The 25,799-nt window shown below is 41.6% G+C and overlaps 2 protein-coding genes across 6 annotated transcripts in view; one reads left to right on the top strand and one right to left on the bottom strand.

Annotated features, from left to right (window-relative positions):
- The window catches only part of bcar3 (BCAR3 adaptor protein, NSP family member), a 47,214-nt gene extending 33,375 nt beyond the window's left edge, over positions 1 to 13,839 (top strand). For all 3 annotated transcript variants that reach the window (XM_041935638.1, XM_041935639.1, XM_041935640.1), the window contains 13 exons: positions 1,526 to 1,654; positions 3,030 to 3,155; positions 4,478 to 4,594; positions 4,985 to 5,217; positions 6,058 to 6,158; positions 6,545 to 6,679; positions 6,920 to 7,144; positions 7,771 to 8,375; positions 10,015 to 10,130; positions 10,884 to 11,055; positions 11,339 to 11,450; positions 12,078 to 12,281; positions 12,373 to 13,839. In XM_041935638.1, the coding sequence (XP_041791572.1) occupies positions 1,526 to 1,654; positions 3,030 to 3,155; positions 4,478 to 4,594; positions 4,985 to 5,217; positions 6,058 to 6,158; positions 6,545 to 6,679; positions 6,920 to 7,144; positions 7,771 to 8,375; positions 10,015 to 10,130; positions 10,884 to 11,055; positions 11,339 to 11,450; positions 12,078 to 12,281; positions 12,373 to 12,551 (2,454 nt within the window). In that variant the 3' untranslated portion in view covers positions 12,552 to 13,839. The remainder of the gene's footprint in view (positions 1 to 1,525; positions 1,655 to 3,029; positions 3,156 to 4,477; positions 4,595 to 4,984; positions 5,218 to 6,057; positions 6,159 to 6,544; positions 6,680 to 6,919; positions 7,145 to 7,770; positions 8,376 to 10,014; positions 10,131 to 10,883; positions 11,056 to 11,338; positions 11,451 to 12,077; positions 12,282 to 12,372) is intronic.
- A 261-nt stretch (positions 13,840 to 14,100) lies between these two features.
- The window catches only part of fnbp1l (formin binding protein 1-like), a 49,691-nt gene continuing 37,992 nt past the window's right edge, over positions 14,101 to 25,799 (bottom strand). For 2 of the 3 annotated variants that reach the window (XM_041935641.1, XM_041935643.1), the window contains 6 exons: positions 24,247 to 24,356; positions 23,767 to 23,899; positions 23,460 to 23,554; positions 22,357 to 22,532; positions 21,754 to 21,791; positions 14,101 to 21,469 (listed from right to left, as the gene is read on the bottom strand). In XM_041935641.1, coding sequence (XP_041791575.1) covers positions 21,329 to 21,469; positions 21,754 to 21,791; positions 22,357 to 22,532; positions 23,460 to 23,554; positions 23,767 to 23,899; positions 24,247 to 24,356 — 693 coding nt within the window. In that variant the 3' untranslated portion in view covers positions 14,101 to 21,328. The remainder of the gene's footprint in view (positions 21,470 to 21,753; positions 21,792 to 22,356; positions 22,533 to 23,459; positions 23,555 to 23,766; positions 23,900 to 24,246; positions 24,357 to 25,799) is intronic. The other variant, XM_041935642.1, reaches the window with a different exon arrangement.

Genomic DNA, 25,799 nt, shown 5'->3' with positions numbered 1-25,799 from the left:
TGACTCTGCATCCTGTCAGGTTACCAGACCTGTCTGTCCTTCATTTTTCATTTTTCCAAACTTCCTGGCTTACTGTTGGGATCATTGTCAGTCTGTTACCTGAATAAATTGAACTGTTAAATCTGTTTCTCTCTGTCAACTGCATTTGCACCCTAGCTTTATATGTTTTAGGTGACCTTCAATCAGTTTGGTTTTATTAGAGTCTAACAATACAGCACGTTGTGGGTTGTACAGACTGTGAAGTCCTATGAGGAAATTGAGTGATTTTGGAATAGAATGTATTTGATTTGACTTCATTTTGTCTTTTGAAAAAGTCACATGGCTTTTTGTTTAGGAAGGATTTCATTTTTATGATGGGGTATTAAATTTTCAGTTCACTAATCCATAATGCCATGTTGTATGTAAGTTTTCTTGTGCCTAACCATGTGTCTGGAATTGCTGCAGTAATTTGATATATACTCTACATTTATAATTCACTTTGCCTTCCAACTGTTACTATTGTTGTTGTTGTTATATTGTTATTAGTAGTAGTATAGCAGTAGTATATTAATAGTATCAATACAATACATGCGTGTACATAATTCATATTGCTGTCATCATAACATACACATATGACAAATAAGTATGAACATTTCCTGTAGCTTTAGCTTTGTCATTAGCTTTGTGACTGAGGTCTGAATGAAGTATTTTTGAGTTGTTGCTGCTGCGTGGCAAGTGGTCCGAGTACCTGATAGTTGGGACACCCCAAAGGAGTGCAAGATAAATCTGAATGGTCAGAAAATGATAGTATAGAAGAACAGAAAATTATTTTCTGTGACATAAATTATTTTGCATTTTTTGTTAAAAATTGCTAGATAATTTGGCCTATTCAGAGCTCTAAAAACAAAAGTAATCACATGGTCAGAGCCACTAACAAAGTCAACTTATGCTAAGAACTCTCAAGTAGACATTGTACCAATTTGTCTGTTCTGGGCGACTGTAGACACATGGCTGTGCAACTTGGTAGACTCTGTAGAAGAGGACCCTCCCCCTCTGTGATACTAAGGGCTCATCCTAAGGTTGCAAAAACGCAATTCTTGTTTTTAGGTGATTCTACACTAATGAAAACATAATTGTGAATATTAGAATTCATTTCTGCCCAAAGATCCCTCTAAATCCTACATACTGAATCTTTAAATGTGTTTGAATCCAGAATGGTTGGAAGCCACTGCGCTCCAACATGAAGACGAACACCAAAGTTGCTACTTTACCATATGTATTTTTAAATTGTCTGTGGTAACTACAGAGTCACAGGAGTAATATTTGTCATTTATGTGCCTGTGAGCTTTGACCGCATCACTGAGGTTTGTCCTCTACACCTCTACAAGGACACACATATATATACACTACGGCCTACATAGTAAATTTTCAACATTAGCTGTCATCAATGGCATGATGATGAAGACATTGGTGTCTGTTCCTGTGTGTTCTTCCAAAGAAGTCAGCCACAGTATTGAGTTCTGTTTTTGTATGCTTTTTCTCACAGTTCTCCAGAGATCAGTTCATTCTGGACTGCCCTTCAGAGAAACTTCGCAGAGAGCTGGAGGAAGAACTAAAGCTGGACTGCGAGGAGCCGAGAAGCCACGCGTGGTACCACGGAGCGATACCAAGACAGGTAACACACGCACACATAAATCTGAGTCATGAGTCCCTCCCTTTAAAAGCCTGGTTAAAAACTTGTTGAACCAGATCACCTATTATTAGACTGACATACTGCACACACAGTGCTTACAGAAAGATTATAGTTTGAAATAGTGGCCTCAGCAGTCAAGCTCAGGTTATAACATAAGGTCAGTGTATAAAAAGCTCTTTCTGTATGGTGTGTGTGTGGGGGGGCAGAGCGAGAGAGAGAGAGAGAGCTTGTGTGTTGCCTCTGAAAGCCAGCTCTGAGATGTAATCATTTTTAATAAGCTGCTTCCTTTGGCTAAACTAAACTACTATTATATACTATACAAACACTTGCTTAATTAAAGTCTGTAACTGTGTGTAATGGGCTGTGTGAGTGTGTGTATATGTGTGCGTGAGAGAGAGAGAGGCAATAAATGTGAGTGTGACAGATACAAAGATAAAGAAGCATTTTTAGCTCATTCGTTCCCTGTCAAAATAACATTCAGGTTTTTGAATGACATGTGAAATCTCATGTGTGTCAATTTTGTGCCTCATGATGTCACACACCTTTGAAATAGGGATGGGCATTTCAAACAGAAATTATTTGCCTTTAAGATGTCAGGAAATGGTGAAAAATGCCTATTATGAGTTATTATGGGTCAAATTGTTTGCTGAAACCGTAAGTCCAAATGTAGTTTTTCATAAATGACAAAGAAAAGCTTCAAATATTCACATTTGAGAAGCTGAAACTCAAATATTTGGTGTATTTGCTCTATCATTTATCAAATTTGTTGCTGATTAATTTTCTGTCAGTCGAGTATTAATTGACTAATTGTTTCAGCTTTATTGGCATGCATTGAAATATACACCTATCTTGGGTGTGAAAGTTTCATTTTTACCTTGGAAACAATCTGTCAAAAAAAGTGAGAACTAATGTTAATCTTAACAGGTCTATTTATTCAGTTTTTCTGGAGCTTGCGACCAAATCCTAGTGGTGTTGCACAGCAGTAGTGTATGTAGTTGTCAAGCTCACTGACCTATAGGTCAGGTATAAAACTTCAGTCAGAGGAGCTGAAACTTGTGGGAAAAGCCAGTAAATTGACCTTTTTTTAATTTACTATCTGTATGGGTTTAAAATGAGTAAAGTATGAATGCATAAATGATAATTGTCAGCGTAAATCTGATGATTTTCTAGCTGGATAAATACTGTAATAGGCTTTAAATATCGTCATGTCTTACGCAACTGCTGCAAACCAGACGGCAATGAGCTCATAAAGATATAACAGCCCACCATTATTAGCTTTAATTAAATGTTTGGACTGTAAACAAACACGGTGTGCCTGTGACTGTGCATGCATTTGTAACCCTTTATATTTTTCCAGGTTGCAGAAACCTTGGTGCAGCGTGACGGGGATTTCCTGATCCGTGATTCACTGTCCAGTCCAGGAAGTTATGTTCTGACCTCCCAATGGCGGAATGCTGCCCAGCATTTTAAAATCAACAAGAAGGTAAGATCACATGTGCTCTCATAGAAAGCTGATTAACACTCAAAGGTGTATTATGTAATATTTTGGTATGGTGGGGGAATCCATATTAACACTACAATCTCACGCATATTTAGTTTTATTGACCTTTACTTAACCAGGAAAGCCTCATTGAAATTAAAAATGTCCCCTAAGTGTTCTGGTCACAGATAAACAAATTAAAACAGATAAGCACTCATTAAAATATAAATTATATTTTAAATAATATCGCCAGAAGAGTCATATGAAGATCACGCCCTAGAAGCGACCTAAAGTGGCACCTTGACAACCTAACAGTAATCTAAAACCAATAGTTGTGACATGTGAACCCAATAGCAGCACAGACCAGGTGGTAACATTAACAGTCTTTATTGATTGGTAGCAGGAGGCAAGATTCAAACTCAGGTCTCCCGTGTGATAGACAGGTAAGTTGCCACTAGACCAGCAGTGCAGACAGGTACTGTACAAGCTCAGGTGAGCAGGCAATTGTTCACAGTTCTCACTATCTTCAACAAGTGTGTTGGAGGGGGTATAGCGCAAACTCACTGTAGTAGGAAGTCTACTGGCTGAGCAGGAACAGACTGGGTGACAACCAGCCACAGGCAGAACTGGAGCAGAAAGCAGGCAGGCAATATTCGTAGTCGGTGACAGAAGGCTGGTGGGTGTACCGGGGCAGAGACGTGAGGTGAGGTTCGTAGGCGAGTCGGGTCGATAACAGGAAAGCAGTCCGGGAATAATTGCTGGAGAGTCAGGCATGAGAGCGAGAACAATCTGGCGAAGAGTGAGTAGAGTGAAGCTGCATATATACTGGCTTGATTGGAGATGGTGAACAGGTGACAGCAGCAGGTGAATGCAGTGAGGCTGATGAGGGGTGTGGCTGAGCAGCAGAGCAGGAGAGGGGGAGAGCAAACTGTGACAATAGTAATGAATAAATAGGTAAAAAACAGGTAATATTGTTGATGGGCCCTGCTTCATTTTAATGGTGTTACTGCTCCGCCCTCCCTCCACCATAAAGATTTCCTGCAAAGTTTGACTTGGGGATCTTCTCAGTGATGGTCTCAATTGTTCATGTTATTTTCCTAATGCCATAAAATTAAAGCTGCGTGAAGTTATTTTTGACCATTAGAGGACAGAAACACTCACGGGCATCCCAGTGCTGTTCTCATTTTCTTCACCTGAGAATGTTAGTTGCAATACTCAGGGTCGCAAGTGGACCTTGCTTCTTTTCAAGGGGCCACAGAGAAAACGTTGGAAACAATCAGTTGATAATTAATTAATAATTTCTTTTTTTTACATCTCTCCTTCAGGTAGTGATGTTGAACGAAGCCTACACCAGAGTCGAGTACCGGCTGGAAAGGGAAGGGTTTGACAGTGTCCCTGCACTTATAAGATATTATGTCGGCAACAGAAAACCTGTCTCCCAGGTGGGTAGGGTCAAGTTTTTACACATAAACTGTTTTTATGGAAAACATCTTCATATGTTCTTAGTTAATTTGTTGGTGGTCAGTAAAATATGTAAAGTAGTATGTTTTCCTAATTAGAAAACAAAAGGCAAGCACAATCTTAGTTAATATTGTGCAAAGCCTTTATGTGAAATACTGCTCTCCTCCACTGACACGACTGGATGTTAAATGCCACCCAAAAAATGATTTCAGCTGCCTTTCTAGCTAAAATTAATGTGTGTTCTAACTCAGCAATTATTCTGTTTTTGAGAATTATATCCCTTATTCCACTAAGAGAGAACGTTTACTTGAGAAAACATGTGGGTTTACTGTAGTTTGACTCTCATCTCTTCTTCTATCTGTGCACTTAAGGTGGTAGGAGCCATCATCTTCCAGCCAATTAACAGAGGGCTGCCACTACGCTGCTTGGAAGAAAAGTACGGCTTGTCCAACAATCAGCGAGATCGGCTTATGGCACAGGAGAGGCGGAGTCAGAAACGCCTCAGCCTCAACATTACCAACGGACACACGCACGACAACACACACAGCGTGCACGACAGCACTCACTGCCGGGACAACGGCATGGGCCGAGGCAGCCAGCTCAGGTTGGTACACAACTGGAAACCCACACAAACACCCTGATTAACACAGAGCACCAATACTCCTCAGTGGCTGGAGTAATGTGTGTGTTTGTTGTTTCTGTACGATCACATATTCAACAATTTGTTAGATTTGACAATTACTGTGTTAAAGACTGTTGTATTTCTTAGTTCCAGGTGACACAAGTCTATAACTGAAAGTGGGTAGTGGGCTAGTGACCAAATAACATGCTATATTTGAAAGAATGGAGACCTACCTTTACTCAGTCATCTTCTTTGTTTCTCTTTCTCTCACACTCTGAAAAACTTAAATCAACCCTTTAAATCTCCTCCTGCTTTTAAGCTTTTAACATGTAGCCTCGAGCTGTTAACATTAATCATCCAGGCTGTAGGCTGTATATACGACGTGTTCCATATGTATCGTAAGTCTTCTATAAATAAAGAAATGTTCTATGACTTCGCTGCTGAAAAAACAGAAGTGTGTAATTTCATGCTGCATAAGAGCACACAGAGCATAATGTATGGAGTCCATATCTGTCTGAGGGCGAGAGCGAGGAAAAGATAAATATGTGTTCCAGAGTAGAACAGAACAACGAGACAGAGAAGAAGAGAGGGGTACAGGAAAGGAGGAAAGCTTTGGAAGAAAAACAAAGGAAACATAAAGAAGAATAAAAACTCAGAAAAGGTCTTCAGAGGGCTTCTTTCTTTGTTCTTTTCTCATTAATGACAGTTTTTCTTGAGTTTAATCATTTTGATTCATATTTAAAAGAGGTTCCATGTATTTCTGCTCTATGTTTATGTGTAAACGTGTATTAATATTAGTTGTCGATGTCCTCTTACGCTCAGGATGAAGGATCGCTGCGGCAGCCAACCAGCAAGTCTCAATCAGGTCCAAGAGAGGCGACGCCCGCTCAAGGCGCACCAGTCAGAAAGCTACCTGCCTCTTGGTGAGTGAAAGTGAGATTCTTCTTCAGATGAAGGCCTCACCCCATATTATGCAGTGATTGGTCAGGTGGGTGCAGAGGTCTAGAAGTAAGGCACGGTTTGAAGTTTTGACTGTTCAAATGTGTGTGTCGATGATTCATCGTGTATCACTCCTGGCAGGCAGACAGCAGGGTTCTGCTCCACCTTAAGTGTGATTATTTGGAAGTGGTAGAAACACTTTTGCCTTATACAAAGCTTGAAAGCTTGAAGAACATGAAAACCTTTATTCACTCTTTACTCTCATCTTCTCCTTTTTGTATTGTTTCATGTATTGATCTCCATTTACATACCTTTTTCCTTTATTCTCTTCTTTCTCTAACCACCTTTACTTGTCTCCTCTTTTCCCCAGGATCCAAACCTCAGCCCCAGCAACCCTCTGACCCTCTCCTCCCAAGCCCTAACCCCAAGTCTCCAGTGTTTCGGACGGGCAGTGAGCCGGCGCTGAGCCCCTCTGTCCCACGGAGATCTGCAGAGCTTCTGGCAGGTCAGTAGACCTGGAAGATAACAGTGACACAAATCTGTTTAATTACAGAGCAACTCAACCTGAAGATCACCTTTCAACCTGATATTTATGCGCTGCTTTTTAAACATATCATCCACTTGTTGTTCAGGATCTAGTTCAGTATATTGTATACCATTCACCTAGCCATATTTGAAATGTTTTATTGGGTCACTGTCACAGCGATGAGATAACAAATGTCTTCTGTTGCTCATGTGTCTGCAGGCCAGGCCATCCGCGGCTCCGACAGCCAGCTGTGTCCTAAACCGCCTCCCAAACCCAGCAAGGTGCCCCTGGCTCGACTGCCTCGCTCCCCCTGCCTTCAGCCACTGGTTCCCCCAGCCGGTTCCTCCAGCCTCACAGACTCCTCCCCCAGCTCCCCCAGGCTAACTGCGCCTCCGCTGGACTCCACATGTGTGGAGACTGCTGGTTCTACATGGAGGAGTGGAGGTAACTTTATTTTTCACGAAATGCGTCCACATGAACTATCAATTACTTTTACATGTTAAAGCTGTTTGTGAAACCAGATACAAACAGTGAATATGTACAGATCATCTTTAATTAGCCCAGCCAGCTGAATTAAAGTAGATATTGGATTTTATTTTGATTTAACTGCTGGAAATGGTGGCTTTGCAGCAATTTTGCTACCAATTTGTTTCTTTTATTTGCCAGTGGGAGGTGGGCTCAGTAAAGCTCACTGTAGTGGAATTGTGAGTGAAATGATGCTCAGAAATATTTTCAAAGGCTGTAGTTGTAAATGAGCTGTCACCCTCTGTGAGAAAACTGAAAAATGAATTGCTGTTTCAAAAAAGGTTTAGTCTGAAGTTCTTTGCCTTATTTTCATTTTGAGAAAGGTTACAAGCTTCTTTCAGCTAATTGAATTGTCTTGTCTAGCACCAGTTGTCTTTATTAAGATAAACCTGCTCTAATAAGCGTATTAGTCTTATATGAACTATGGAGGACTCATTATAGTAAAATCCTAAAAGAAACCGAAAAATACATGTAAAGGTTTTGACATTATGCGACTACTAACTTACTGTGACTTTAGGTAAATGGTTGTGATTGTTGTTCCTCAGCCACTACAGGCCCTCCTGTACCTCCAGTCAAGCCCCTGAAGTTCCAGCATCAGCTCCTGCCTGCAGACTGTCTCAGCTCCTCCAGCTGTGTGGTTTCACCTGCTGAACTAGTTCAGTATCCTGATTCAGAGGCCATAACAGGCCTGCAGCCAAGCCCTGCAGACCTGAGGTCCTGCAGCTCGCTGGAGTGGGACGATTCAAATGCACTGAAGCTCCTCACAGACGACACCCTGTGCAGCTACGTGGAGAGACTGAGGAGAGAGGTGGGGGAAGGAAGGGAGGAGGAGGAGAGGGATGAGAAGGAGGCTGGAGGGAGGAGAGGGCTTGACAGAAGCTCCTACCATCACGCCATTGCCGCCTTAGAAAACACCAGCGAGGAAGAGGAGGAGGATGAGGAAGAGAAGAGGAGGGGAAAGGAGAGGAACAGTTTCCAGCGGCCGCTCATAGAAACGGAGTCAACGTTCCGGCCGGCGGAGTTCGGATCTCGACTTCTGCCTCCAGAAAACAAGCCGCTGGAGATGGTGGTGCTGAAGAGAGCGAAGGAGCTGCTGCTCAGCCACAATCACCACAGCATAGCCAGACACCTGCTGATGGCTGACTGCCAGGTACACACACACACAACACACACACACACACAAACACACACAGTGTAATTATCTAATGGTATTTTTAACTTATCCATGAAAGCATTGTTTTACGATCATCAGATGTAGTTACAAATAAACTGACATTTCTACAAGCATTTAACATTTCCAGTAGCATACTCAATAACACCTTTTGGCAAATGTTTTATACAGTTGAGTGTATTTTTTTTATTCATTCATGCAGTGATGCTTATTTTGAACACTCAGCAACTGCTGAAAATCTAATTTACATATTAATAATATCATCAAAAGTTTTCAAAGATTAAATGATCTGTAAACATTGCAAACATTGCTTTTCCAAACCATTTTACCTCCTTTTTTCTCATGACTGAACAATAACACATGCTGAATCGGACATTTTACAGTTGAAAAACAGTCGTCAGTGCTCTCTAGTGGACAGACTGTATAATGACATCACTTTTCTGCACTGTAATTTCTTCTTACTTATTGGCCGACATGTAAGCCACTATTGAAAGTTCTGCAATAAGCTCACATCAGCCAATATCAGCCTGGCAGGTTTATGAGCTCTGTTCACAACAAGAGAAGCTCCTTTTCTGCCAGTGAACAGTGTTTGAGCTGAGGGAAACTTGATTTTTGTGGACAAAAAACCCATTAAAATGACTGTTCACCTTTTAAAAATGATGGGTTTTTTTAGTAAAACTTAAAAATAAATGATAAACATTGGTAATGATTAATGAATAGTCTCACTTTCTAATAAACCATAGCATCTTCAGTTGTGCTGTAGATGCTCATCAGTCTCTGCAGCCCTTTTGCAGAAACTCGGAGGTCAAACGGTTCTTTCTGGTGAACTAAAGAGCTAAAAAGACAAAGTGAGTGTGGTGCGAGAGGAGGATAAACAGCAGCCAAGGAGATAATTCACAGCCTCGCAACCCAAAGGCTGTTCTCGCTATATTCATTGCTTGTAACTGAACATAAAGCATTAAGAAATGATTTATTCATCATTAGTGAAGCCTTTAGGTACAACGTGAAAAACTGCCTTTTTAAAAGCTGTCACCAAAGTGTCGTTTCACACTGGCTCTGAGATTTCACCAGACAGACGTTCACACACGTTTGGAGATAAACATGTTTACTGGCGCTGTTACACATAAATCCTTTGTGTATATGTGTGTCTGCGTGTGTGTCACTGAATTTCTATCCTGCAGCTGATGTTATTTCTTGAGTAGAAAGAGCCTCCTGACGCAGGAGAATCACTCAGAAAGCAAACAACCTTGAACCAAACTAAATATTACGCCTAATGTGTGTGTGTGCCATTTTTCGAGACAAATGAGGTTTACTTCATTTCTTGAAGACTTACCCAAACCATAGCCATAGCCACTTCTTCCCTAACTTTTACCCTCATCTTAACCATAACCAAGTGTTCACACTGACTTTTAACGATTTACATCATGGGGACTTGCGTTTTTTCCTCATAAGGAAGGCGAGTCCCCACAGTGTGACTGTGTAAACAGACTGATGTCCCCACAAGTAAGAGTATAGAATACACATGCACGCACGCACACACACAATAGACCGACGGAATAAGAGAGGAAGATAAAACAAATTTAACTGTCAGCCTGATGTAAATGGCTTCTCCCTCCAGGTTGCGAGGATACTCGCAGTGACTCCAGAGCTTAAAGGTCAGATGGGCGTGTCCTCTGGTCTGGAGCTGGTGACGCTGCCGCACGGCCGACAGCTAAGGCTGGATCTGATGGAAAGGTACACATCATGCACACACAACAGCACAAATTTTGCATCCATGTACATGTTTCCAGGAAGTTCAAATCCCCATAAAAAGCTAATTCACACACTTCCAGCTCACAATTAACATGTAAGGAATAGTCCGAAGTTTTGGGGAAGATGTTTATTTGCGTGTTGCTTCGAATTAGATAAGATCAACACCAATCTTGTGTCTGTAGCATAAATGTGAAGGCACAACCAGCAGGCATTTAGCTTAGCTTAGCATGAAGACGCTAAGCATGGGGAAACAGCCAGCCTGGCTCTGTCTAAAGGCAATAAGCATATTTTTCCAAAATGTCAAACTGCTCCTTTAAACCAGTGTTTCCAACCTGGGGGTCAGAGCCCTCCCAATCTCAGCGGTCACAAGAATAATTAAAGGAATAAGAAAGACAAAATATGCATTTATTTTACACAGGGTAGTTAAGTCGTAGTGACTGGGAACTTGCAGCTCTTCAGACCTCTAACATGTCTTCATTTAACCAAAGCTGGTACACCAGCCAGAAAAACTGAAATTAAAGCTGGCGTCAGTAGTGACTCATACCTGCTGATTCATTGTACTGTCCTGTTTGAGGCTGCCCTGTAATGAGAATAAATCCTCCTTCAGATAGTCGCTTCTGCTCTGTGACCAGATGAAAGATCAGATTAGAAACTGAGGGAGATGCACAAAAACAGACACAGACATTACACTGCCGTTGGCTGGTGCTAATAATCTGCCTCTCCTCCATTTCCCAGGCACCACACCATGGCCATAGGCGTTGCTGTGGATATTCTGGGATGTACGGGCAGCGTGGAGGAGCGGGCATCCACCTTAAATCGCATCATCCTTGTGGCCCTGGAGCTGAAGGACACGGTGGGCGACCTGTTCGCTTTCACAGCCCTGATGAAAGCTCTGGACCTGCAGCAGGTAACACACACACACACAAATATACACTTAAAACAAAATACTGAGATGATTAGTGTTGGAACCACATTTATCAAATAAAGCCCCATTTGTCCATCGACATAAATAAAGTGCCGTTTGATGCTCGTACTGAGTTTCTGCTTGCATAAAAGCATCAAACTTGAAAAAAGCCTGCATACTACTGAAACACTTTGACATTCAGAAAGCATGTGTGACCACTTCAGCCTGTTTAATCTCCAGTATCACTGTAGTTTGAGACACTCCGTGTCTGTTGTGCTGTCTGCAGATCACTCGTTTGGAGGAAACATGGACAACTCTGCGAAGGAACTACACACAGACCGCCATCAGCTACGAGAAAACACTCAAACCTTTCTACAAGAATCTGTATGAGGGCTCAGGTATTCAACGAACACCCACACACAGACACACAGCAGTGATTAAATCAAATCGCTTCAACATATTGATCTAAGGAGCATTACTGATTGTCAGCGAGTCTGAAACAGCTGCAACATGAAATCAATAAACAGAATATGAAAAGGAGGGAAAAAACACCAATTATCGTTCAAAACCAGTCCAGTTGCATCAGTTGTGAAGTTTAACACGAGATTTAAGTGTATTTTGGTTAGAAATGAACACAAAGAGGTTGTGAAGCATGTAGTTTGTCTCTTTTTTGATCCTACCACTCGCTTACATGAGATCTTAATAATGCTGAACAATACCTTAGTAGTGTCAGCATGTAAACACCTCTGAATATACATTCCAGATTGCTGAGATCTTTTTATTTGATGTCTGATGGAGCAGGAGCTTAAGTGTGCCTTAAATTTAGTGGTTCAACCACTTTATTGGTGATGTAAGAGCAGAGAGACAATCATAGGCAACAGGCTTCACTTTGACAATATTCCAGAGATCATAGAAGGATTTTATAGGTTTGACAGTCAAAGGAAAGAGAAAGAGGAAAAACAAACTGCTTTGTTTTAAGTTCACTGACCTCCCTCCTCCTCTTCTTCCTCCTCCTCCTCCTGCAGCTTCCTCTCCTCCAGTGGTCTGCGTCCCCCTCCTGCTCCCCCTCCTCACTTTGATGGAGCGTCCGTCAATCACACCGGAGGGGGCGGAGCTCTGGGAGACCAGCGACCAGGGCTGTGACATTATGCTGCGCCACCTGGAGGCCGCACGCGACGTGGCACACAACTCACAGAGCTACACGGCCAACGCACAGAAGATCTTACAGGGTAAAAACTAAAAAAGTACCTTTTCATCGTCTTTTTTGGCTCAATAAATGTTTCTCAGTCTCATAAAGTCGGTTTGTGCTTCTGTCTGTAGACTTTCAGTGCGATGAAGAGCTGTTGGAGGTGTTTAAAACAGACTTTCAGCTGCGGCTGCTGTGGGGGAGCCGTGGCGCTTCAGTCAACCAATCTGATCGCTACAACAAATTCAACCTCATCCTCACTGCGTTGTCACGGAAACTGGAGCCGCCGCCCAAGACACAAACCTTAATCTGAGCAACAGCTCACAAACTGACACACTCTGGACTTCAGCAGAACGTCAGGTGGATGAAAAACCATCTGCGACGAAGAAGAGAAACAAACTCAGAGATCAGAGAACAAGCTGCTGTCACTGTTAGTGTGAGGAAGAGGATTTCACACCCACCTCTTTCTAATCAATCAATATTTCACTACATCAGTTAAAGGAGGAGTCTGTCTTTTTCCTCACTTTAACATGTGTCCAGGGCTTACAGCATCAGTGTCCAGTGAAGCTAAAGCTGTAACATCCGCTCACTTAAATCACCAGCAGAGTCTCTGCACAATTTACAGCTTCAAACATCAGACACACATCTATGAGTGAGATATGAGCCGAGGACCTGGGTAACACTCATGAAGGAGAATATTAAACCTGTCCAATAATATAAAAATCACCAGACGTGGAGAGACTGTACCTGACTGTGACAGCAGGTCCAGCATGTCCTTCATTTCTATCAGTTAATATTATGTTTAACTCGCTGAGATCAGGAGGTGAAGTGCCTCATGTCACAATGCTCCTCAATGTTTTGGTGACAAAAATCCAAAAAATGTTGAATTTGCTGCTCAGTCACAACTAAACTAGCATGACCTTTCTGAGGGTGTGACTGATGTTTGTGTGAGAGCAGAGCAGACAGGAGAGGCTTAAAGGGAGACGGTGGTTTAGAAATATTAGAAACCTTCTTGACAATTGGGAACATGTTTCTTCAACAAGACTAAATGGAGAGAAACAGCAAATAGCTCCAAATCCTGTGAGAAATACGTTAAGAATAAAGACATTTTATAAAGAAAGTCAAAGTCAGTGTGTGAGATAGAAAAACTGTATTTAACAGTTACAATGAGTGATTGAGGTGTCAGCCTGTTCTTCTGTTACAAAACCACCTGATCAGTTTGTTGCTGGTTTAAAAAGTGAAAAAAGTCAAGCGTTAACATTTTTCCCAAATCATCGGATGACAGAGATCAACAGTAAATCTCTTTTTACTTTCACGGGGAGCAGAATTTGTACTTTCTGTCCAAGTGTAAATGTAGCTATAAGTTTCTTTTATTCCTGACAGATGAAAATATTTTTGTTTCTGCATAAACGTGAATGAATTGATTTCAAACAATAGAAGTATGTTAACATGTGAGAGACTTAAGTTGTACATATTTGAAATATTAGCACGTTAATAACTGACTGTACATATTTTATGTAGAAGACTGACTGTAAAAAAAGATGATTTTAATGTTTATATTATTATGAACTACTGTAAGATTTAATAAATAAGGTGCAAGATCTGCAGAGTAATATACTGAATATCTGCATGTGTAGCAAAGTTTAAAAATGCAATTATGAATTCACATGTTGGTTGAAAACTAAGACATGTTTGAAGGCTTTGTGTTCCATCGTTGGCTGTTTTTGTCACGTGATTCATGTTGTGGATATAGATGCAGTTACTTTGGTTGCTCACAGGTCCCATCTGGCTTAAAGCCACAGCTGAATTTCAAATCATCATCATCATCATGTCATCACTTCCTGCAGCTATAAAAAGTCACAGAAAACAAATCCGCTTTTCATTGCTGCTTATTTTATTAGAACAGTATCTTGCAAGAAGAAAAAAAAAAGCATTTTGTTCACAAAGTGTCTGACAACATTCAAAGTAAAACGATGTGCACATCAATATGGAAAGAGAAGTACTGCCATTGGTTATTAAACATGGTAAAAACACACACATTTACATGGACGTTAATATCCTGCAGAATCACTTTGTACCTGCTGCTGTTTTTATTTACTGGGATTGGATGTTGATGCTGATAAAAAAAAAAAAAAAGTTTCATTGTGATTTGAACAGCTGGAGAGAATCTGTACATGGTTGTCAGAAGTTTCCACAGGACAAACATGATGATCCGTTTAAAAACAAGGAATGTGGAAGAAGACGTCTGCTTTTTGCCGGATGGTGAACAGCACCACGCTCACAGCCGGTTGGCAGGTTTCAGTACAGAACTGTTCGTACAAGAACTCACTGCAAACTTTATCATATCTAGCATCTCAAAGCTGATTTGTTATGTATTTTTGCATAATATTCTGAACTACAGCACAGCAGCTCTTATAATACACAGCTCAGTTTTTATATGTATATTAATGGTGAAAAACTGTTAAGTTTTAAAGCTGCTGTGTTACCACTGACACCTTGAATTCTTTGATTAAAGGGACAGTACACTCCAAACAGGCCTGGGAGTCAACCTAAAGGACGACATCTGAAACAAAACGAAAATCTGGAGTGTACTGTCTGTTTAAGAGTTAGTAAAAGATGCCCTGCAAGCACCCACACAGCAACATGAACACTCATGTATCAGGACACAGAAGTGACTTCTGTGTATCACTGCATGTCACATCAGAGGATTATTATCTCCATACTGAATAAATCTTGTATGTCTGAGTCTGAGAGCACATTTACAATTACAAGCGGGGTTTAGTGCTGAAGCTGCCATTATCTTTTTTCTGCAGTTAAACAAAAGCACTTGCTTTTTCCAACTTCTATCATTGTTAATTGAATATCTTTGGGTTTGGACTGTTTGTTGAAAAAAACTCACGCTGGAAGACATCGACTTGGGCTCTTAAAACTTTTGCCGGGCATAATTCACTTTTTTTTTTTTTTTTTACATTTTACAGACCTAGTTATGAATCAGTAATGAAAAACAATTAGTTTCACCCCTAATTGCTTTAAAACAGAAACACAATTTAACAGTGGGACCAAACAAAAATCTAATATGTAACACGTAACTGCAAACATCCTATATCAACATGTGCAGCTCAACTCTGCAGCCATGACATCAGATACATATGTGCACGAAACAAAGAGCATTGATGGATTTGTGTACAGGTTTAAAAGGCATCATCATAAAAAGCGAAAACAGACAGACTGCAGGAACTGTTCACTTTCATTTGCACCATTTTGCATCCCCAAGTAAATTAAACTCAATCAGCCGAGAGGGAATCTTAAAAGAAGAGTTGCTCATTTTGGGAAAAACACTTTCTCACTTTCTCGCTGAGACCTGGACGAGAAGATTGATACCGCTCTCGTGTCTGTACGGCAAATGCCAGCAGCCCATTAGCTTAGCTTAGCATTAAGACCAGAAACAGCTAGCAGGCTCTGTCCCAAAGTAACAAAATCTGTCTCGTTTCTTTCTTTTATATAAAGTGTAAAAACGTCAAGTTGTGGCTGATGCAACATGAATCACAGACAGGAGAGGAAATGTGGAGTAGTGTGACCCAAAGTTCAAGTAACAACACCTACAGCATCATTCTGTACATTTCACAGCTTCATCGAAGAAACACAGACTACAACAAAGGCGCTGCCACCTGCTGCTTAGATTGACAAGAGCGGAATCATTAGTGGCATTTTTCTCTTAAAGCATGAAAGCGAAGTCGAACTTGACTTCAGATGTGTAGTTTTGGTGGTCTACTGAGGAGATACAGTGAATGGTTAAGAAAACAAGCACCAGGACGATGAATGAATTCAAAGAATCTAGAAAACCATGCAAAGGAAGTAGGTCAATGCTCATCAAGAGTTACAAAAGAGTATAAAAATCATCAGGAAGAGAGAACTACTAGAGCTGTCTTTGTCATTCACACCGTTCACACCTCCCTCAGCAGACAACGCAGACCTTCATTCACACATTCACTCATTCACTTGTTCACTTCATCAGATTCAAATGCTGTAGTACTTCAGGGCAAAGTGCATCAGTTCAATTCAAACCTTCTTGTCTCTCATGAAGAGTGTATCAAACAAACCGAAAAACAATCACCATGGAAACACATTCAGCATGACATAAAAGAAGTTAATATGTACAAATCATTCAATGGTAAAAACTAACGTCACGCATGTAACACCGGCACATGCACACACATTCACAACATGTATGGAAAGCCAAGCACGCGAGACTGACAGGGCTTTCTTTTTTTGTTTTTTGTTTTGTTTTTTTTTTGGCCCGCTTGGCTTTCCGTAATGTGAGTACATGTCGTTGATACATGCACGCGCGTGTCGTCACATTCACAAATACAACCGATTAAATGAGGAAAAACATTTCGTGGAGATGCAGTCGAGAGTCTCCAAGAAGGCGGGTCTGGGCCCGGGTGGCTGATGGGAGATGTAGTCAGGCGGAAGAGCAGACACATCCGGATATGTGTGAATGTGTGGAATAATCCCTCCACGGTGAGTCGACGTGAAGTTTTAAGGCAGAGTCTGACCGCGAAGGCGCCAGAGCTCCTCTCGATGTTTGGTGTTGTTGAACGCGGCCCAGTCCCGCTGGAGCTGAGCTGCGGTTTGGTGACGGAAGGCTGCCATCTGCTGGTCGACTGGTGGAATTACAACCCAGGAAGAAACGGAGAGGAAAGGCGGGAAGAGAAAGGTGGTAGAGAGGTCCTGCATTCACCTGAGAGTCCTGCTGTCTACCTAAAGAGTAGCTCAGATTGTACTCAGCCGCCGCACAAACAAACAACATACTCATGCTGGACTTCCATTAAAACATCATGATGGCATTCAACAAAAGTTGCACGCGCGCTTTCGTAAAGTTGCAGCTTTAAGTCACGGACGGAACACTGTTAGGGACATGCGACTGTATGAGGGTGAAGGCAGGCATGAGGAGCAGAGTGGCTCAGGCAGGCAGGCAGACATCACCAACAGAGCACAGATGATGATGACGACAGGGATGAGTTGGAGCGGTGCAACACTGACTTTGTTAATGGCAGCAAATACTGTGAGAGCAAATAACTGACCCTTAAAAGATGACAAGACGTTCCGAGAACAGTCACATGAGTTTCTCTGACGAGGAGCTGGACCAAAGGTTTTGGGGGTTAAGTCTGATTTAGAGAAGATAGCAAGTGGAACAAAACTCGGGTGATGGTCAGGAAATATTAAATCCTCCTCACAAAGCAAGCTGAAACAGCTCAAAGATGAGAGCTAAAGTGCAATTTCATTTTGAAGTTGAGGGTCCACTCTCAACCTTAAAACAGCAGTTTGACCAAGAAAAAGCTCATCACAAGCTACACTTACTTGGTTTCCTGAAGCTTTCAGCCACATCTTGCAGCCTTCCTCAACAGATGACGTTGCTCAGGAGCCATGTCATCTTTAGTGATGAGAAATGTCTCGTCAAAACGCTATTTTAAGGTTCCTGGAGCCCGTTCATTTGAGTGAAAAATGCTTACAACTGCTGACAAAAGAAGCTTCAATGGCAGGCACTACAAAAGGCTCAGAGAAGCCTTTCCTCCAACACTTTGACCAGCACCTACAGAGGAGACTAACTGATTTCATGAAAGACAAACTATCCTGTGAAAGCACAAAGCAGGGAATGAATCAGTGAGGTGGGGAGATGCTCCTGATGAATCATCAAAGGTTAAATGTACGCCAAATCAGAGAGAACCTGCTGTTGCTCTGCTCTCTGTGAACCTTCAAGTACACACATGTTTTACACACCCCAATTACTGAGGTCATAGCAGTTGCTTTCCATTTGCCGTCAAAGGTAAAAACACCTCCTTGATGTTATCTCACAGTAGGTGCTACGTACTGGAGTGTTTCCACCCATAGAGGGCAGAACATCAGCAGGTTTCTTTCTCCTATACAAGGCTGTGCAGCCATCACAGAAGTCCCACATTTTTAGACCCTTACAGAGGCAAGTTGCAGCCACTTTTTTGCAGCGCAAATCTTGCTGTTCTCCACCGACACCGCTGCTCAAGTTGCACCATGTGAAACCTTTGCAGCTGGATGCAGAGTAGACAGCTGTGTGACTGTGGTGAGACCTGCTGTGTGCAGGTGTAGCTGAGGCTGCAGCAGTTGTCACTGTCTGCTCTCAAAAGGTCTTAAAACCAGGCCCTTTCACCAGCAGGAGACGACGTTTAGAGGCTCCTGCAGCTCAGGGTGGGACTTCTGCACCGGCTGCCACTTATTATATATATATATTAGTGCCTGTTTTTGGCTTTAAGTTCGTCTACTCTTCTAATTATGACCCTCCCTTCTTCTTCCCAGAATGCTTTGCTGATTATGAATATGTGAGCATGCAAACATGCAAACCTGCCACTTTTATCTCTCTTTCCCTCTCTACCCCTCTCTTTCCCCTCATTGCTCTCTTTCTTCGTCACCCCCACCACCAATAATCAGCAATCAGCGTGAGCCCTCCACCAGCCAATCAAATCGCCCGGCCACCCTGCAGCCCTCAGGAACCTGCAGTCACATAGAGGAGAGAGCCAGTTACTAAAAGACACGCGAGTCACACACACACACATGACTGAGGTTGAGAGGGAGCTTTTCCTTCTCCCAGAGCAGAGCTGTTCATGGGGAGAAACTCGGCCAGTGTGCTGGGTTTCAAAGGATCAGCCTGCAGGTTTTCCATCAAGGTGGAGACGATTCACATCCAGAGTGGAAAAAAGAACCAAGGTATCCTGCTGCTTCTGTCTGTTTGTGTCATCAGCAGTCGGAGCTGCCGGGATGGCCGTCCTCTTTCTTTATTTTGTCAAACTGATGAGGAAGACTAGAGGTCTGCGGCCATGCAACAACAGCTCTATCTCTACAAGTCTGCAATAAAAGGTGAATCTAAAAGCTCCTGAAGCCTTTCATGTATCCAGCACAGCTATAAAACTCCAGCTCAGCATTTTGTAAATGAAATAAATGGCAGCAAAACTCTCTGTTAGGCTGAATACAGTCACTCAGTATACCTGGGTGCCATGACTCTGCTCCCTTGTTTGTACCACAAGGTGTTGGCTGCAACAATAACCCTGGAATGATACTGAGCCGGAAGAATTGCCTGCAGAGCAGGACTGAACTGTCATGGATGGACACTCTGATGTTCAGAGCTGTTTTTAATCAGTGACTCAAACAAGGACCAAGAACAGTCAGTTTATGAGTGAAAGATAACAACAAATACATGATCTGACAGCCTCCTTTAGCTCAAGTGAAACCATTTTCATACTGCACGTTGTCACCTTTGTTCTAACATATTACTGCCTTTAGTGGATCGATTGAGATTTTAGAACCAAAGAATCCGACTGCTGATATTCTGTATCTTCTTATAGCAATACCAATAAAAGTCAGTCAAACCAAAACCAGCAACGAACAGATCCAACTAACAGGTATCATCTGTGTAACCAAAGCCTGCATCTCTTATATCTCTGCTGCTAACAGAAACACAAGAGGACTGGTTCTCAACCTGGGGGTCAAGAACATTTCTGATTTCATTTATTGTATCTAATTTATGACACACTGGATACATTGTGCTCCTCAGGCGACATCATTCAAATAAAACAGTCCGAGAAGGAAAACTGCTCACAGCTCATGTCCGCCACACAAAGGCCATAACCTGTGGTTTAGGAGCCACAAGATGACACTGGACCTCATGCAAACCACACAACAAACACATCTGTTCTCAAGTGGTTTGAAAGGTTTGTATGTGTAAGGTCAAATTTATTCTCGACCAGTCCAGACCTGTCGCTCAATTGACTTATTCGTGCTTAAATCTGAATGAATCTGGAGTTTAAATGTCAAAATCAAAGTCAAATGAAATATTACTACAATAATCTTAAAGCAAAATGAATATTCTGTTCATCATATCGTCTTCTTGGCATACCCACTCACAGGCTTAAAGGCACTGCATAGAGCGGCCACTCTGGCAGCTGCCTCCGGGCTTGTTCAAACTGCTGCACTGGAGCACCAGAGGTGCACTGGTTGATGCCCCCTACAAATGCACTGATCACTACAGTTGTAATGACGTTTGCCAAAAAGTCCGGTGAGCAGCTTCAATGAGTGTCCAGTGTTTTTGTTTTGTTTTTTAATGAAATTCTACATTTGTAACCTGTTTTTAAAATTTTAATTGACACCGGACAGCTGAGGGAACTCTGAAAGTATTGAGAACATTGTTGTTGGTTTTGGTTTTTTCAAGAGATTTGTTGACTATAAAGACAAAAAATAATGCCAGCTTTGTCCTTTAAAAAGGAAACGATATGAAAAAGACTAAAGTCCTGTAACAATGTCCAGTATGAAAACAGTCTCTCTACAAGGCTGAAACCAGACAAATCTCTGTTAGTGTAATTCCACCTTCCGTGTGATGGCACAGGTAACACAGAAAAACAAATGTGCAGATACACACACACACAGGCGCACGCACACACACACACACAGTGCAATCAGACAGAAATAAAAACTGATGAAATCAGAACATCTTCGAATTATGTTGAAACATGAATACAAAGCGGTTAAAATCAGGGTGTTTTAAACGTCCCCAGTTCAAAAAAACAAACATGAAAATAATTAAAGGAACAAGTAAAAACAAAAATAAATTGTTTCTAATATATTACATAAAACAACCTTAAACACTTTGATCGATAAAGAAGTGGTGTAGCCTCGACATCGGGCTCAAAACAGCAGTGGAGACATCTTGCTCACACACATGCACGCACATGTGCATATGCACACACACCTTATATAAAATATAGAAATCACTCAACACCATCAAATAGGTTTTCTCCTATTTGTCTTTGTGCTCAGACACTCACCTCTGAAACACCAGTCCCACAGGTATGAGAGGAGGATGAGGACCAATGATTACAGAGTTAGAGGAAAAAACAGGAGGAGGACAGAGACGGGATGGAAATCAGGAAAGACAAACAGATGAGTGTCCATGCAGGTGTTCAGTCTTTTTTTCTTTTTGTAGTGTTATTTTGAGGGACAGACAGCAGGGATGGAGAGGATGACGGACGAGGACAGACGGATGAGAGGACAGAGGACAGGGTAGCTTCAGATGTAGGTGACAGCACCTTTGCTGTTTTTCTCCAGGGTGATTTCTACGTAGGAGGTGGGGACGTAGCCCTCCTCTCCGCTCTGCTTCCTCGCCCTCGTCCAGCCGTCGCCTTTATCCTCCTCGATGATGTACAACACCTGCATTGGAAAAGACATGTTCCTTTAAATGAACAGTGAGCTTCTTCTGCTTGTTAGCAAACATGACCTAAACAGAGGGACGTAGAGCATTTGCTGGGGACTACTTTTAGCGGCGCATTAATACGCACAGTTTTTTCAAACCGTTTTTGGACAACAATAAAGTTGTACAGCACAGAGCAAGAAGCTGCAGCAGGATCTGTTCATTGTTGGTTTAGTCTGCACATCATTATAAAACCTTTAATAAAACAAATATCAGAGAATAGTGAATAAGAAGTGAGCATTACCTCGTCTTCTGCCATTACCAGCGTCCCCTCGTTCTGACCTAAGAGTCAAACAAACAGTCACATGAACACACACCAAGGCTAGTTTAGGCCTTAAACTTCTTCCTCACGCTACTTTCGAATTTTGTTTTGTGTTGGTACACTTATGCATTGTGTCATCATGGGTAACATCTAATATATGAATATTCAGCTACATATGTACGGCATGATCAGGTGATGTTAAACCTTCAGGTGGAGACTCTGAAGGTCCTCAGCTATTGCATTTTTAAACATATAACGCGGCGATGTGGGAACTGATTATGTTACAGCTATGAAAACTGACTGTGCTTCTGTCATATGAACTTGTTAGCTAACCCACAGCGACTCTACAGCTAAGTTTCACAGTAAGTAGCAACATGCTAACATTTAAACTGATTTTGCTGCCAAGTTAGCCAACTGGCTAACTGGAAAAAAGCAATAGCGTGTTTAATGTTCACACTCTTTTTATAGCTTGGTTTGGATTTGTATCTGTCTCACATTTCCTCGTTCTGCAGTCATAAATATCTTTTTACCTCACATATTTAATTCTCTATTGAATCAATTCACGACTGATATTCATGTCCTCACCATCAAAGGAGTAGAGCGCTTTGCAGTGTCCGATGACAGGCAGCGGGTCGTCGTCGTCGAATTCGTCATCGAACTCGTGTGGGTCGGGGTTCGGGTTTCCGGGCTGTGGAGGGCCGGAGCGGTGGTGAGGTGTGTGATGCTCCTGGCTGGTGTCATCTGTATAACTGCCCTCAGGGCTGAAGGGACACAAGAAGCAGGGAAGAGTTTTGTGTTTGCATGAATCAAATACGTCACTGCTCCTCGTTTATATACGACAGCAAAAGACCCAACGGACAGTAAATTATTCCCATGAAGAAAATTGTATGTTAGCAGAAAGAAATTAACAAATTAAGTGAATTAAGTTTGAGAGATTCTAGTGCATTAAAGTCTGAGTCAGGTGTCACTCTGGATTAACTAAATTTAAAACAAACTGCTGACCTTCATGTTGTTGTGGACAATTTTACCTGTAAAGTCCATCTGAATGTGGATTTTACTGCTTAATAATTATTACATTACATGAAGTTACCCAAGCAATTACACATTATAATAAATAAGATTTATTGAATGTTATTCAAAATTCAAAGTTTTAAAAGTTGATCAATGGCATGCAGAATGTTTAGTTATGTTTTATTTGAATGGGTCTGCAACTTTATATAACATATGATAATGTTCCAATAACACAAATTTTCTTTTTTTGCAAGTCATTTCTGCAAATAACTATGTAATCTGGTGCTCATTATCAGTACATTCTGGCTTGTATACAGATTTCACATTGTTACATGTGTAACTGACCTGCTGAACACTGATGAAAACACTCTGTTATACTAACTTGCTTAATCTGAAGAATATCTGCCTCCATTTTCCGTTACAATCAGTACAAAAAGTGTTTTCTCTTAAAAGAAACTAGAGGAAATTACTTAAAAAACGTAAAAAGTAAAGAATAACCTCATTTATCTTTGTTCAGCAGCCGCACACTCTTAAAGTAAGCGTGTGTGATCTGCACAATCACTAAACTGATTCACTTTTTGATTATTCCTCTTTACATGTCATTCATAAACAGCTAATGTTTAAACATTAGCCCTGAACGTCTTTCTCTCTGTCTGTACCTGTGTGTTTCTGCTTACCTCTCTCTGCCTTGAGGAGTGTGATGGTGGTTGTCGGCGCTGTGTCTCCGGTCTCCTCTGGAGCTCTGCTTTCCCTCCACCTCAGATAACCAAGTCTGTCGACAGAGAGAGCACACTCCTGTGAACACTACAACGAGTATATTCAGCATCATCCACATCCACATAGCTGAGCAGGAGATGAGGCCAGAATCTGTGTGGATCATGAGTTACCAAACTACCGTTATCTCTTACCGTCCAGCTGGTTCTTGAGTTTTATAGTCAGTTGTTTTTTTTTGGCTCTGTTTCAATCTAAATCTTCCTTTCATACCTCATTTTTGTGGATTTCTGAGCGCAGTTTCTCCATGTTACATATGGTCTCTGATATTTTAGGCTGTAGGCTGCTGGGGTCACCCATCTGTGGATTCTTCTCATACACGTCCTTCATCTTGTTCAGGGCGTCTCTGAATGAAACAAACAAACATGAAATGGAGTTGATGGAATGGACTAATGATAATAAGCAGGTCATAGGTCATAAAAACTGAGAAACAACACTGTCCTACAGCTTCTCCTGGGTCATTTTTCTGCCACAGTTTCGACCAAAAACAGCTTTTTCCTGACTCGTTTGTTTCTTGCAGCCTTGCAACTCATTGCTCTGCAGTGAGCAACATACCGCTGCATCAGATCACTTATTTTCTAACTGGATGACTGAAAAACATGGCTGAAAAGCTTTCTGAGCAGACCTTGATTTTTAATAAGTAATAAAAAGTGATGATTTGGGTTGCGCAGGGAATTGTGGGTGAGGTCCTACCTCTGATCCATCTCTTTCTGGAGCTCTTTGCTGAGTTCGTCGATCCTCTGCTGCAGCCTCTTCCTCCTCTGCTCGGGGGGTAAGTGGCTGAAATCCTCCACAGATGGGGCCTGGTCGTAAAAAACAAACAAAGCCATATCTTGAGCCACATACCACCTCAGGACAAAGTTAGTGATGTGGAAGACTGTTCCCAGCAAACATTCCTCTGTATGTCTGTTAACCTGGTAATAACACTCTTTCCATAAGCCGGGACTTGACTGAGACTGATAATCAATGCTATATCACAAGACAGAAATCTCAAAATGTCCGACATTAAAGCTGACGGGTGCTCCGAACATCTCAAGACATGTTGACGTCAGCAGCAAACAGCAGCTGCGGTGAGATTGTTTTGCCAAGTCAAAAAATCTAATGTACAATCAATACCTGGGGCTAAATAATAATAATCAACATTGAGATATTCAGATACCTGTTTGCCTGGTGGGTATTCAAACATATTTTACTGTGTTCAAGAGCATTCATTTTTTCCTACATGTTGCTTTCTAGAAATAATAATCTTCCTCTGAAGTGACACATCTTCCTCTCTGGGACAGTGTCAGTACTGATGAGCGACACTGTGCAGCAGCTCACATTAAAATGGACTAAAACTGGGGAACTCTATTTGTACCTTAATGGGTGTAACACAGCTTTAGTGGGTGAAAAGAAGATCATCATCTATTTGAACTAGGAGCTATCTTTACTATCACTACTGGATTCACATATTGGACACTATGGGAAGTCCTACATGGTGAGGATATGTGCACGAGCACCTACACTGCTGGGTCTAGTCTATACACACAAACACACACTTACCATCTTCACTGACCACTGACGCATTAACCGTTACAGTGAAAAGAGACAAACAACATGAGATGCTGGTTAGTTGTCAGTATGTCAAGCAGCCACCAACACGCCAGCGGGTCAGCATCAAAAACCAGTCGGATCGATATGTGTTCCCAGTAACTCCCTGATAAAATAGCAGTGAATCATCACATGCCAGGAGGCCAGTGTAAACGCTCTCACATACTTCATGTATACTCAACAACAATTTCCACAGTTCATGTTTGCTAAATAACAGCCGCATGTCTACTTAATGGACACAAACTTTTATCTGCTGTGCAATGATTCACTTGTGATTGTATTTCCTGCCTTCAAGGGAGGCACGTTTATGTTTTTCTTTGGCGTAAAGTGACAAAATCTTCAACGATGAACAGCCTTTCAATCAAAATGAAATTGGGATTTTTTTTTGCTGATTAAATAATGAATGCAATTCCTTCAGGATAATTTGGAGAAAAACATGTGGGCTGAATGAGTGGTAGAAACTGAAAATTTATTATTGCATATCTCTATTAAATGACAATCTCTAAATGAATAATTAAAAGTACCCTGTGGAGCCTCAGACCACTAGTTGCAACACAGAGCAACGGGTGCAACGCGGGTGCCTTTTTGTTTGTGCCATTCAATTTATCAACAGTTGGTGGCAGTAATGTGCAAACAAGCATACCAGTTTGTTTTAA

Source organism: Chelmon rostratus, chromosome 4 (assembly GCF_017976325.1).
Source record: "Chelmon rostratus isolate fCheRos1 chromosome 4, fCheRos1.pri, whole genome shotgun sequence".
NCBI classification, from domain to species: domain Eukaryota; kingdom Metazoa; phylum Chordata; class Actinopteri; order Chaetodontiformes; family Chaetodontidae; genus Chelmon; species Chelmon rostratus.
This window is presented reverse-complemented; position numbering and strand designations above follow the sequence as displayed.